Source organism: Propithecus coquereli, unplaced genomic scaffold, assembly GCF_000956105.1.
Source record: "Propithecus coquereli isolate 6110/MARCELLA unplaced genomic scaffold, Pcoq_1.0 Scaffold48, whole genome shotgun sequence".
In the NCBI taxonomy this organism is placed as follows: Eukaryota; Metazoa; Chordata; class Mammalia; order Primates; family Indriidae; genus Propithecus; species Propithecus coquereli.
Window position 1 is genome coordinate 5,248,268 of NW_012150618.1, and position 14,738 is coordinate 5,263,005.

At 39.0% G+C, this 14,738-nt stretch overlaps 1 protein-coding gene across 2 annotated transcripts in view; it reads left to right on the top strand.

The window, feature by feature from the left end:
• The first annotated feature begins 999 nt into the window (after positions 1 to 999).
• The window catches only part of EPM2A (epilepsy, progressive myoclonus type 2A, Lafora disease (laforin)), a 94,376-nt gene continuing 80,637 nt past the window's right edge, over positions 1,000 to 14,738 (top strand). Inside the window, exon 1 of one of the 2 annotated variants that reach the window (XM_012655542.1) lies at positions 1,000 to 1,650. In XM_012655542.1, the coding sequence (XP_012510996.1) occupies positions 1,350 to 1,650 (301 nt within the window). In that variant the 5' untranslated portion in view covers positions 1,000 to 1,349. The remainder of the gene's footprint in view (positions 1,651 to 14,738) is intronic. The other variant, XM_012655541.1, reaches the window with a different exon arrangement.

A 14,738-nucleotide genomic window follows, 5' to 3' on the forward strand; every position in this document is an offset into this window, starting at 1 on the left:
TGTTAGTTTACTGATAGTTCCAGAGAGACTGAGTTTGTGTAGTTTACATTTTTGCACTTCTTTCTGCTTTACTTCTGATATTCTGAATGTATGACAGTTTGCCTTTTTTCCCCTTGCTATTCATAAACTTCCAAATGCTGGAAAACACATGCCTTTGTGTCTTTAATTCACATGAGAGATTTGTGTTATCTTAAATGGTAGTGAATATACAAACGTAAGAACATGAGAATAATTCTGTTAATGAATAAAAAAATTAAGAAATATGTAAACAGTACATTCGTTCATCTTGTAGTGGTGAAAAATTGAAGTCCCCTTCACCCCAAGATGTAAGTAATTTTCTTTTGGCCAGATAGCTACAACCCTCTGTTTCTTAACCCCAAAATGTTTTATTTTTTTATTTCTTTTCTTTTTTCACTCACTCACCCACCCACAAACTTAAAACATTTTGGGAGAGTGACCCCAAAATGTTTTAAGTTGAAAAAATAGTGCTGACTTTTACTGAAAACCAATTTTAAACAAAGAGTTTTTATTGTCATGCCACTTAAAATATTATAAAAGTCATACACATACTCACAGAATTACACTTTTTGTTTTGACCTTGAAAAGCACTTGAAAGTATTTACTCCAAACTGATTTTACACATACTAAAAATATAGCAGTTTTCGAAAAAAGTAAAGTAAGGGATCCTGTGTCTTTTCAGGCTTCAAACTGGAGTAGGCAAGGGAAAGGTATGAAATGCTTTTGCATTAGCTCCTGGTCCTTAGCGATGCCTCTCTCACCAATCAGAGAACCTTTAGAGCTTGAAAGATCATTATTTCATATCCTCGTTTTACAGAAAGAACTTAAGACAAGGGAGTAAGTGACTTGGTTAAGAGCTGCAGAGCTCCAGAGAACCGGTCCAGGATCTTCTCCCAACTTCACTATTTGGAGGCCGCTGTCTAGAGGCCATTCCTTTCTTTAGGACCTAATAAAGATACTTTCGAGTCTCTTGGAAAGATGACTGGACAATCGAGGGGCTTGTGAGAAGTTTTCCTTCCTTTCCTAATCCGTTCTCTTTTCCTTTGCTTTTGTTCGCCGCGTCCCCAGTACCCCGAGTGGACATCAGCCGCCCGCGGGGCTGCGGCGCGGACAGAGGCACCTGGTGGCTCCGCTGCCCACTTGCCGCGGCCACCAGCCCCGACCCGGACGAGGCCCGGGCTCCCCGGCCGCGTGATGCAGCCTAAAAAAGGCGCAGAACCGCACGTGTCCCCGCGGGCACCTGGGGCCTCCCCCGCCGCCGCCCAATCGCCGCGGCCGCCTTGCGCTCGGGCCACCAGGAGAGCGGGCCCGGCAGACCCGCCGCCGCCGCCATGCGGTTCCGGTTCGGGGTGGTGGTGCCGCCCGCCGTGGCCGGCGCCGGGCCGGAGCTGCTGGTCGTGGGGTCGCGGCCCGAGCTGGGGCGCTGGGAGCCGCGCGGGGCGGTGCGCCTGAGGCCGGCGGGCACCGCGGCGGGCGCGGGGGCGCTGGCGCTGCAGGAGCCGGGCCTGTGGCTCGGGGAGGTGGAGCTGGCGCCCGAGGAGGCGGCGCAGGACGGGGCGGAGCCGGGCCGCGTGGACACGTTCTGGTACAAGTTCCTGAAGCGGGAGCCGGGAGGCGAGCTCTCTTGGGAAGGTACTGGCAGCTGGCGCCTGCCGCGGGCGCGGAGCGGGGGTTCCGGCCCGCACCCCTGGCCTGGGCCTGGGCCTCGGCCTCGGCTGGGCCTCACAAGCCCCGCGGCGCGGCTCCCGGGCGCCCCGCCCACTCTCGCCGCTCGCCCCGGCCTGACCCTCCTCTGCCTGCCGCGCCTCCTGCTCCCTACTGGTTCCCTGGATTCCAGCAGTGCCCTGGGAGCGCCTTCCCACCCCTTCCGTCGTTTGACCCTCCGACCTCGTTCCCACACAGCCAGTCCCAGTTTTTTCCTACCGTGCCAGCGTCACGGGCCAGTTTCCTTCGTCTCCCACGCCCGGGCCCCCTTCAGCCTTCACGTCCTCCCTGCAGGTCCCTCGGCTGCCTGCGCCGCGCGGCTGACGGCTTCGCTGCCCAACCCTGCGTTAGTTGCTTTTTGTGCCCTCGTTTTCTTGCCCTAGTTCACTAACCAGTGATCCAGCCAGTGACGTTAGCCTTTTCCCTAATTCTAGACTGCAACGTGCTAGTTATTGTGTGGAATTACTTTTCTTGATTTTGAGAATGAATTTTTGGAAAGACTTTAAGTGTTTCCCTTTTTGGATTTTTTTCCATCCCAGATATATGACAATTGAGTCATGACCTAATTTTTTAAAATATGAAAACAATACATGCTGATTGTAAAAAAAAAAAGGTAATAAAGAAAAGTAAAAAAAAAAAAAACTTGCAGCATCTCCTCCACACAACACCTTAAGCATGGTGCCGCACACATTATATATGTGATGTGTATGTGTATATATAACATATTTTTACAAAAAATTGTATAATATATAATTCTGAACCGTTTTCTCACTTAGCAATATGTTGTGGGTAGCTTTCAGTGTCACTCACTACATAAAAGATGTATTTTATTTTTAAAATGACAACAAAATATTCTACCATCTACCAATGTGCATTTAGGTTGTTTTTAGTTATCAGTTTTCCTCTGTCAAATTGGAGGTCCATGTGCAGTTATCGTTGAGCATTTGGGAGTGTTTCTGTAGGGTGGATTCAGAGAAGCAAAATGATTAGGTCAAAATGTAACCTAACCATATTTTACATTTTAATAAGAACTTCCAAATTAGACCTGAAAAAGGTAATACCAATGTCGACTCCTGCCAATAATGTGTGACTTGAGACAGCCCTTTCTTTAAATGAAGTGTGCACGGTGGAAGATTGGAGTGGATGTGACTGAATAGTTGTCCAAAGCCAATGAAATGAATGTCTTTTTAGGAGTTCATATGAAAAAATGGTTCATTTAGCCCATAATCATGTGGAAACAAAGAATTAGCAAAGAAGATGAGTATGCTGGAATACGTTTATATATTATCCTTGTTCCTCTTTTTTCCTTCTGGTAACATTTATTGTTTTTTTCTTTTACCATGCCAGAATTGAAAGGTACCCTCTTCAGTTTATCCTTCTTTTACAGGGTGGTACTATTATTATCAATAATAGTATTCTAGAATTATTTTTCGTAATAAAATAATATCTGATAATTTTAATAAAAATGTAAATGGTACAAAACACAAGGCTTCCCTTTCCCCACTCCCTCTTTATTTTTAGCTTCTCTTGTTCCTCCCAAACCTCTGAATAATTTGCTTATGTTGCTGTTTCTTAATTTACCATCTTTAACTTTTCTTTTTAGTTTTTCTAATAGTTATATAAATTATATATAACATTTTTATTAAAATTAGGCAATAGCTTACTTACACACTCCTCTCCCTCTCCTTACTGTGGTTCGTTGTTACTTTTACATTATTAGGTTTCCTAATTGTTAGTTTGCTGTCTTGTTTTAGGTTAACAAATTGATTCTAAGAATTGTAAGGTACCAAAGAGCATCGTAAGAGGCCGTGTAGCCAAGTGTTTAAGAGCTAGTTTTTTGGAGCCAGGTTGCCTGGGTTCACCAATCAATGTGTGACCTAGCGAAAGTCACTTAACCTCACAGTGCTGTCATTGAAAGGATTAAACTGCCTAATAAATGAACTTCCTTCATTAGAATAGGATGTATATGAAGAATTTAAAAGAGGACATATGTTAAGTGTCAATAATAGGTGGTTATTATTTTTATTATTATTATTAGGAAACAGGTAGTACAATTAGACTCATAAAAAAAGAAAATAAAATTTTGTGACATGAAAACCATACCTCTGGAAGAAAAAATCTTTTCTTCACTATAAATCATGCTCAAATTTTACGTAAAATGATACTAGAGTTTATTTTACTTCATATTTGGACTGTAATGTTCTTCTACAACTTATTTTAAAATTTGTTAATTTCTTTTAACCGAAAAATTACACTGATTCTCAAAATTTCCTAGCTTAATTGCACTATTTGATGAATGAAAATGTACAAATTGCTTCTTTTCTTTTATTTGTACAAATTTATGGAGTACATGTTTAATTTTGTTACATGCATGGATTGTACTGCAGTCAAGTTCAGGCTATTTGGGTACCCATCACCCGAATAAGGTAGCTTGTACCCATGAACTAGTTCCTCATCATCCACCCCCAGCACCCCTCACCCTTCCGAGTCTCCATTGTCTATCCTTCCACTCTCTACGTCCATGTGTACACATTTTTTAGCACCCACTTATGAGATAGAATGTGATATTTGACTTTCTGTGCTTGGCTTGTTTCACTTATAAATTACTTATTTCTTGAAAACTTTTGTTTTCTCTGAAGAGTTAGGATTCCTGTTCTAATTTTCATTAATATATAGCTTTATGAGCACAGCTAAAAATCTGAGATTTAAAAAAAAATGAACTCTTATATTAGTTACACTGTTTTGAATTTTCCATCTTCCTGTTACTTGAATACATTCATCATTTTGTTAGATTGTATTATCAAATAATTTTGAAGAAATGATAAATGGGAGATAAAATATCTGAGTCCTTAAATTCCAGAAATGTCTTTATTTTCTTTATTTTGTCCTTACATTTGATTCATCATTTGGTGTAATACTCTGGTCTTAATTTTCCTTTTGAGGGCTTAGCCTCAGTACTTTCTAGCACCTGTTGTGGCTGATACTTCTAAAGTCAAACTAAGCTCATTTCTTTGTAGGCAATCTGTTTTTCCTCCTCCTTTGAAGCTTTTAAGCTTTTCCTTATATTATTTTATCAGGCTGCATCTGAGTCTTTCTTGTTTGTATTGCTTGGTACTTGGTTGTCTCTTTTAATTCCAGGGATTGTTTCCTTCAACTCAGGGAAATTTTCTATTATTTCTTTGAGTATTTCTTCCTCTCTATTTTGTCTCTTTTTTCCTTTAAAATGTCCGTTAGCTATAGATTTTACTTTCTGCTTATGTATTGAGCATCTCTTAACTTTTCTGTCGTATTTTCTGTCTTTTGTGTTAAGGTAGATTTCCCTATGTTTCCCAGATCACTATTTGGTTTTTTATAAAATTATTTTAATAAAATTATTTGGTCCTTACACTGAATTTTTCACTTTTGAAATTCATATTTTTAATCTCCCAGATTATTCTGTTATTCTCTGACTTCTGTTTTTTCAGAGCTGCTTGTTTTTTATTTATGAATATATTTATACACAACCTTTCTGAGGACATTAAATAAAATTGGTTAAAAGTTGTTTTTGTCTTACATTAACTTTTTTTCCCCCCTCTGCAATCAATTGCTTTTTCATGATGTTGGTTTCTCTCTAATATCTGGTAGTTCTTAAATGCCATTCATTTTTATGAATAAAGGGTATGTTGATCAAGGCAGCTGTGCTGGTTTCCTGTTAAAGTTGTTTATGTTTATCCAAAATCTCCTTTAAATGGGAGGACACTCATGGTGTACTGTGTACTTTGGCAGATTTTGTGGAGGAGAAAGTTTCCTTCCTCAAGGTGTGTGGCTGGGGAGCTCAAGATCTTTACCATTACCAGCGTAAAAAAAACTTTGCTATAAGGTGGTATGTTTTAGTATATTTTATTCTTGCATGGAGTTGCCTTTTTCATTCACCTCCAGGTCTATTGGGTGGGTCCATAGACATCTCAGAATCTGCTCTACCCAATCTCAAGTTCCAACACCCACGCTAGGACTCTTCGCAGGAAAACCTTTCCCTACTGTGTTTAGAGCACACTTATTTTATGTTGGTGATGGGGTAGGGTGGAAGGAGGCAGGTGGGAAACCTTTCTTTCAACTTTTCTTCAGGCTGGCGTGTGTTTATTTCTTAAGTTTCCTCTTTCATGTTGCTTTTGTACAAATCTTTCCTAACTACCTTCTTATTCTTTCTCATAGCACCTATTTCTTTTCCTTATACCTCTTATTGCAGTTCAGAATCACATTAGTTATATTGGCTTGCATTCTTTAGTTGCAAGTAATAGAAACTGAATGTAAACCAGCCTAAAAAAAGAAAAAAATATTCATTCATATAACCAAACTGAAAGAAGCATGGAGGACAGCCTCTTTCTCCTCACATGCTTTCTAGCATGCCCTCTCTTTCCCTCAGATTTACTTTTTTTAGGTCTTGGCTTCATTTTCTCAAGCCAGTTGACTCTGCCAAGCTAGACTTTCCCACAAGGAGCTTAGGCTTACATACTTAAAGTCATAGAGAGAAAATATTGGATGTCTGGTGCAGTGTCACACTGCATTCTCTTGGCTTTTTCCTCAAGGCAACAAGATGGCTGCTGCAACTCTAGTTATCACATCTGCATTCAGTGGAATAAGGGAGGAGAAAGAGGGGTGGGGGCATCAGCCACGGGTGTCCCCTTTTGTGTAGAAAGCAAATACTTTACTGGGGTATTCCTCTATCCCTACTTTTTATGTTTACAGTTGGCCAGGACTTTTGTGCTTGACTACCTCTACTGCAAAAGTGACTGATCCAGCAAATTGCTGCCCTTAAAAAAAACAGGGTTCTGATTACCAAGAAGAATGAAAAGAGTGGATTTTAGGAAGGCAATTAACAATGTTTGCTACATTTAAAAACAAAAGCTACCATGCACGTTATTTATCTGTTTGATTTATGTCTTCCCACCAGACTTGGAGCTCTATAAGGGTAGGGACTATGGATATTTTGTTTCGTATCTTACAATCATAGTTGAGGCATGATAGCTGCTCAATAAATGTAGTTGAGTGACTTAAAGCACAGAGCAGAAAGAGGTGAAAGTTTTTATTGTATCTATAATGTGCTAATTATTTCTTTAGTCCTTTCAACTAAGTTACCCTTTGTCCTCACAACAACACTGCAGATCCTCATTTCTATGTTATACACATGAGAAGATTGAGCCTTTTTTAGGGTATAATCTGCTGTTAATTCTATCCAGTGAAATTTCTTTTCAGATACTATGTTTTCATCTCCAGAAGTTTCATTCAGTGCTCTTTTGCATCTTTTCCTTTTGTTCTCATTTAGTTTATGTCTTTCTGTAAATTCTTGACCATATAGAATAGATAGGTAGAGTCTTTGTCTTCTAGTTACCTTATATCTGTCATATTTGGGCATGGTTTCTAACAGTTACGGATAATATTTTGCTTCTTTTCACGCCTTTTTTTAGTAATATAGCTGAGCTTTATTTGTGGATTTTTTAACATATGTTGGATCATATATATGTATTGTTAAAAATAAACTGTTTATTCAGAAGAGTTTTAGATTTACAGAAAAGTTGCAAAGATAGTACAGAGAGTTCCCATACACTCCTTCCCCTGTTTCCTCTATTGTTAACGTTTTATATTAGTATGGTACACTTGTGAAAATTAAGGAACCAATATTGACACATGATTGTTAATGAGGGTCCATACTTCATTCAGATTTTATTATTATTTTTTTAACCTAACATACTTTTTCTCTTCCGGGACCTCATCCATATTATCACATTACACTTAGTCCTTGTGGCTGTGATGGTTTCTCAGACTTTGCTTGTTTCTGGGATGACCTTGACAGTTTTGAAGAGTACTCATCAGGTATGTTGTAGAATGGTCTTCAACTGGGATTTTTCGGGTGTTTTTCTCATGATTAGGCTGAGATTATAGGTTTTGGGGAAGAAGATCATAGACGTAAGGTGCCTTTCTTATCACATCACGAGTCCATACTATGAACATAACTTAGGATTGTTAATGTTGACCTCGATCACATGGCTGAGGTAGTGTTTGATAGTTTTCTCTGCCGTAAAGTTACTCATTTTTCTCCGTTTCCATACTGTATTCTTTGGAAAGAAGTCACTATACACAGCTCACATTTAAAAAGTGAAGAATTATGCTCCACCTCCCTGTGGGCAGAATATCTACATAAATTATTCAAAATTGATTTGCATGAGGGATTTGTCTCTTCTCCCTTATTTATGTATTCAGTGATTTTTATATCAGTATAGATTCATGGATATTATTTTATATGTTGGGTTATTATCTCTTACTGCTTTGTTCAGTTGTTCCAGGTTTGGCCATTGAGAGCTCTTTCCATGGCTCCTGCATTTCTTTGATATCTCCCCAGCACTGTGTGTATGGTTTTTAGGTTTGTTGGTTTTTGAGCACTTCCTTACTTTCTGGCACTACAAGGTGCTTGGGATCATCTTTTGTATTTTCTGCACCCACACTAAAATCAGGCATTTCTCCAAGAAGCTCTGTTTTGTTTTATTGTAGCATGTTATTCGAAACCAAGATCTGGGCACTGACTGTGCTCCTTGCTTCTGGGACATTGTTGCTTGTAGGCTCTCTTAGCTAACAGAACAAAGAAGTATATTAATTAACCTGTGTATGCATATGGGAATAGATACATTCTTTGTAATGTAAAGTTGTATGGGTTTTTACAAATAAGTAGCATCGTATATCTACTATTATGGTATCGTATACACTAGTTTCACCTCCCTAAAAACTCTCCTGTCTTTTATCTATTCATTCCTGCCCCCTTCCCAAGTCCCTAGCAACTACTGATTTGTTTATTATCTCCATAATTTTGCCTCCACAATGTCATATAATTAGAATCATATACATTTTTCAGACTGGCTCTTTCACTTAGCAATATGCAGGTTGGTTCCTTCTGAGGGTGGTGATGAAGGATCTGTTCCAGGCCTGTTTCTTTGGTTTATAGATGACCATCTTCTCCCTGTATCTTCATGTCATCTTCCCTCTGTATCTCTTCTTAAGAAAAATTTTTCCCTCTTTGCTCCTTGAAGAGTATAGAACCTTCTGTGTGTCTCTGTATGCAAATTTCTTCTTACAAGGGCACTAGTCACATTGGATTAGGACCCAACCTCATGACCTTATTTTGACTTGATTACCTCTGTAAAGACCCTGTTTTCAAATAAGGTTTCATTCTGAGGAATTGGGAGTTAGGACTCAGCATAGGAATTTTGATTGACCCAATTAAGTCCATAACAGATAGTAAGTCTTTTCCATTTCATTCATCAAATTCCAGGTGTCATGATTTAGCATTTTCCCTTTCATACCACATCACCTCTGCTAGACAGGGCAAATGGAAATTTGGTGAGAAAATTTTAATATTCCATGTACAAACTCTAAGCTCTGGGACTTCACAGGTGAGAAGTTCTTGGTGGCTGTATAAGATATGGGATATCTCTGGTGTTATCAGTGAGAAGGAAATTGAGAGAGAAAATGCAAAAGAAATGGAGAGGTGAGTTGAGACTCTATTTACTCCAACTGAACATTCATTTAATTTATTGCTTTGGCCAAAATGAACCCCAAGTTTTGAGAAGATTATGAAGAAGTGCATTCAAATTAAAATGAAAAAGCATCCCCCCCTTAGACCAGACCACAGTCTCCCATATATCCCATGTTATTACATATAAAATAAATTATTCCAGACTAAAATAATCTAGGAGTAGAATTTACTGCAGTTTCTCATTCTATCTCCCCCAATACGGGATCTTCTGTCATTTGCCAGCGTTAATGGGAGATGAAATGACAAGACTTGTTACTTTTAGACAACTTGCTCATGTCCCCTAGGGATAGAATGGAGGTTCTAATTTTAGAGCAAGGTAAGAGAGTACTGTTGCATGTTCACAGGATAGGAAGGAAAAAAAGTTTTGGACTGTTTTTTTTTTTTAATTATTTTCCCCAAAGTGGTAGAGCAACTATAATTTCATGAAATGTTCTTTGGTGACCCTACAGAAACAAAATAATAATTTGGATAAAGCATTACCTTGACCCAGTTAGAGAAATAAAATGCATCTGATGGGGATTTTTTCTTTGAGTAAAGACAATGCTCATGTGTTTGGGATGTGAGAGTGAATGGGGAAAAGATATATGAATTTTTTTTTTTTTTTTTTTGAGACAGAGTCTTGCTTTTGTTGCCCAGGCTAGAGTGAGTGCCGTGGCGTCAGCCTGGCTCACAGCACCCTCAAACTCCTGGGCTCAAGCAATCCTTCTGCCTCAGCCTCCCGAGTAGCTGGCTAATTTTTTCTATATATTTTTAGTTGTCCAATTAATTTCTTTCTATTTTTGGTAGAGACGGGGTCTCACTCTTGCTCAGGCTGGTTTCGAACTCCTGAGCTCAAACAATCCGCCCGCCTCGGCCTCCCAGAGTGCTAGGATTACAGGCGTGAGCCACCGCGCCCGGCCAAGATATATGAATTGTGTTGGCAGAAACCCAGTGAACAGATAGCTTAATAAGAAGAGTGAAGTCTGATGAGATTTTAACTTCCTGTGAAAGAGACAGAGTGAGGCTGGCAGGTCAGGTCTGGCTGGCTGGGCTTCCGCTAGATGTGAGAGACGGTACTATGTCTTGGTGCCAGGACTTCTGTTTCAGTGAACACATTAAAATGTTTTATTATTCCAACACCATCACCAATTTGAATTTCATTGTCCCGAATATTTTCTGTTTTCTACTCTGATGCTGCGGTCCTGGGCCAGGCCTAGCTTGCTCAGGTCTGCAGCGCGGCCAGTATATACAGGAGCGAGAAGCTCAGCATTTTCAGTTCCATGACCTTCATGTTTTTAAATGGTACATCATAATGCCACATTAACATAGAGTTTTGTCCTGAATTTTAGCTAATTAAAACTCTGGAGAATTAGGGGAATGATTATTATGAAATTATGTTCTTTTTAAGTTTAGTCATAAAAGGCACAATACTGTTTCTGTGTGCAAAGAGAAATTTTATCATGTTTGATCTGTTACTGCCAAAATTTCTGGATGTTGTTATATGTGTAGATTTTATGAACTCTTTGTACCTTTGGAAAAAGTTAACATTTAAATTCATGTCTTTTGCCGTAAAATACCAACATATTACCATCACCATTGACTGACTGAAATCAGTAAGTCTATCTATTTGATGGGTACGACATTGTCCAGCACAGATCCAGAGCTGGAATAATCTGGACTCCCATACATAGAAAACGATATTTGGGGGTTACACTGTTAGTTCCATTACCTTAGATTTAGAACTATTCTAAATATCACCCAATGAATTCTGAGGTAAAAATCATTCTGAATTTTGTGCGAAAAGACATTGGTTATAGGTGTTGCTTTAACACTTACTAGTTCAGAATAATTACGAGAAAGAATTGAATTAAGGTATATGAATATTCTTTGTAAATGGAAGTAAAAATATTTTATATAAAATATTGACTGAATACTTTGTCATTGGTTTGTGTTTATTAGTTTTTGGTGATGTCTCACATTTTCTCTGCAATGAAAGAGTATCCCATAGAAGAAATATTTATTTAAAAAGTATTTTACCCCAGAGATGTGTATACTTTTTTTGCACAGACTTCAGTCTTTACTTAGTCTGGTTAGAAATTTGAATCTGAAATTTTCACCTGATGATGTGGTCTTTTGATTGTGGTTGAAGAGGTTCTATTATTTCTCGGAGATATGTACTTAGAATTCATTAGTGAATCAATCTCATTAGAGGTGAGGAATTTAGAGAGACATTAATCCAAACCAAACGTAAAACAACACCAAAAACTCTTTGAGGTATTCTAATATTACAAAGGATAAAAAAGTCATAAAAATAAAAATTCATTAACTTCAAATTTTAGTAGTGTTTGTTTATAACCTTATTTTGGCATTAGCCATTGAGAAAGGATCTCCATTACTTTGTCCCCTCAATTAGAAAAAAAAAAGAAACAAATCAGAATCAGTATTTGATTCATTTATTCAACTCATTTGAGAAACAACTTTTAGGCTCAGTTATACAGCTGGAGTTGTGATAGATGCTGGGATACAACATGAAAAATTCACAGGCCTTGGAGACTTATTTTCTAACTGAGGAAAAAAAGGCTTATAATCAAGTAAGGACTAAAACAGAAGTCTGAAAATCTAACGCAGCGTAGTGGAGGAAGTTCATTCCGGTGGGAACTCAGGAAGGAGAGAGGAGTTGGGGAAGGCTTTATAGAGGGGATAGTATTTTGAACTTAGTATTTAATGAAGAATAGGATTGTCTCTCATTTATTTTCTTTCAGTAATTATGGGAATAAGAACAACAGCAGCCACCCTGGGTGGGACCTTCTTACTTGAGGCCTAGAGGACTTGGGCACGGACAGCCTCTCTGCAGTCTTGCTTACCTCAAGCCATCTCTACTGGTATCTTTTCCTTGAAATGTCAAACATCAAGTACCTTTCTAGTGAATGTGCTAGGCACACCAGTGATTCCCCAGCCTCACTGTGCATTGGGCTCACCTGGGGAGCCTTTTAAATAGACAGATTCTTGGGCCAATCACAGACCGACAGAATCTTCGTGGGTGGACCCTGAGAATCCAGTTTTTAAAATAACAGTTTTATTGAGACATAATTCACATACCATAAAATTCATCCTTTTAAAGCTTACAGTTCAGTGGTTTTTTGTACAGCTGGCCTTCTCTATCTGTGGGTTTCATGTCCATGGATTCAATGAATCTCAGATTGAAAATATTCAGAAAAAAAAAATCTAGAAAGTTCCAATAGCAAAACTTGCCTTTGCTGCCTGTAGAGTGCTACATTGATTCCACTTGAATAAAGTGATGTGTAGGCATTATAATATTATATATTATACTATTAGGTATTCTAAGTAACCTAGAGATGATTTAAAGTACAGCAGGTCCTCAAATAACATCTTTCCTTCGACATTGTTTCCTTGTAACATTGGTGAGGAAAAAAAAAAGAATCGATCAGGCTAAGATCCCTGTCTGTGTGGAGTCCGTAGTTCCCTCCATGTCTGCGTGGGTTTTTTCCCGATACTCAGGTGTCCTCTCACATCCCAAGCTGTGGCCTTAAGGTTCATCGACACATCCCCATGGTCCCAGTGTGAGTGAGTGAGTGTGAGTGTGTCCTGGCCAGGGCTGGTGCCCGCCTGGCGCCATGAGCTGCCCTATGGGCTCCAGCCACCCGCCACCAGAATTGGAATGAGAGGGCTGGAAAATGAATGAATGAGTACAAATGATTGTAAAATAAAAATTACTAAAGTCTATCATAATGGTCCAAACGCACGAAAATAAACAATGCGGTCCAAAAGAGCTCAGCCAGCTGCTGTGTTTGTGATGGCTTTGGACTGGCGTGGTGGGAAGAGGCGTCCTCATAGTTTTTGCTTTGCAAACATTTGTTCCTTGATTTAACCCACCACTAGGAGGTCTGCCCTCACTCGCTGATTCACCAGAAATGGAGTAAATAATTATCTTACTTGCTTTTATTAATCTTTCTTAAATGTATGAATAGCTCACATTTACTTCAGTGTTTACTATTAACAAGAGTTTTGGTCTTTATCTAGAAGTTCGATGATGTTTTTGTGACCTATGCTGCAGGAACTTAACTCACGTTTATATCACTCAGTTTATGGTAAAATCGATTTTGTTATATGTCATTTCACTTAAGGTCACAGTTTCCAAGAACTTATGAATGACCTCAAGTGAGGACTTTCTGGGCACAGGAGGATGTGTGCATGTTATAAGCTAATATTATATCACTTTATATCTGGAGCTTGAACATCTGCAGATTTAGGTATCTGCAGGGGGTCCTGACACCAATCCCCCATGGATAACAAGGACAACTGTATATTCGTAAAGTTTTGTAACCATCAACATGGATTCTACAACATTTTTGCCACTTTTGAAAGAAACCCTGTGCTCATTACCAGTCAGCCCCTATTCCTCCCTTCCCCACCCTCTGACAAACACTAATGTAAATTCTGTCTCTGTGGATTTGCCTATTCTGGTTATTTCATACAAATGGAATCAAACACCATGTGGCCCATTATAATTGGCTTCTTTCACTAATTTTCAGGGTTTTCAGGGTTATACATGTTGTAGCATATCTCAGTAATTTCATTCACTCTTATTGCTGAGTAATATTCTGTTGTATGAGTATACCACATTTTGTTTATTCATTCGTTAGTTGATGGACATATGAGTTGTTTTCACTCTTAAAATAATGGTGCTGTGAATATTTGTGTATGAGTTTTTCTGTGGACACATGTTTACTTTATTTGAGTATATACATACCCAGAAGTGGAATGGCTGAGTCATATGGTAATTCTATATTTAACTTTTTGAAGAACTGCCAAACTTTTCCAAGTGACTGTACCATTTTCCATTCTCGCTAGCAGTGTATGAGTTTCAGTTTCTCCACGTTCTTGTCAACACTTGTTATTGTGTGTATTTTTTATTTTAGCCATTCCAGGGGGTGTGAAATGTATCTCATTGTGGATTTGACTTGCGTTTCCCTAATGACTGATGATGCTGAGCACTTTTTCATGTGCTTCTTGACCATAGGTCAACATGGAAGATACACATTTGTGTGAATATCTTCTTTGGAGAAAAGTCTATTCAAATCCTTTGCCCATGTTTAAAAATGGAATTATTTGCCTTTTAATTGTTGTCTTGCAAGAGTCCATGGTTTTTGCAAATCTACCTCAGGTGACATTGTTACAGATACTCTTTGGATGGGCGATAGGAAACCACAGGGCAGGCAGCTGATGCACCTAACTTGGGCTGGACATTGACACTTTCACTTTGAAATGCGTGATTTAGTTTTGTATGGTGCTTTACTTTGTTGTAACAAGTAAGGAAATATGGTTTAATGCTGGGTAAGAAGACTTATCTGAGGCCGGGCGCGGTGGCTCACGCCTGTAATCCTAGCTCTCTGGGAGGCCGAAGCGGGCGGATTGTTTGAGCTCAGGAGTTTGAAACCAGCCTGAGCAAGAG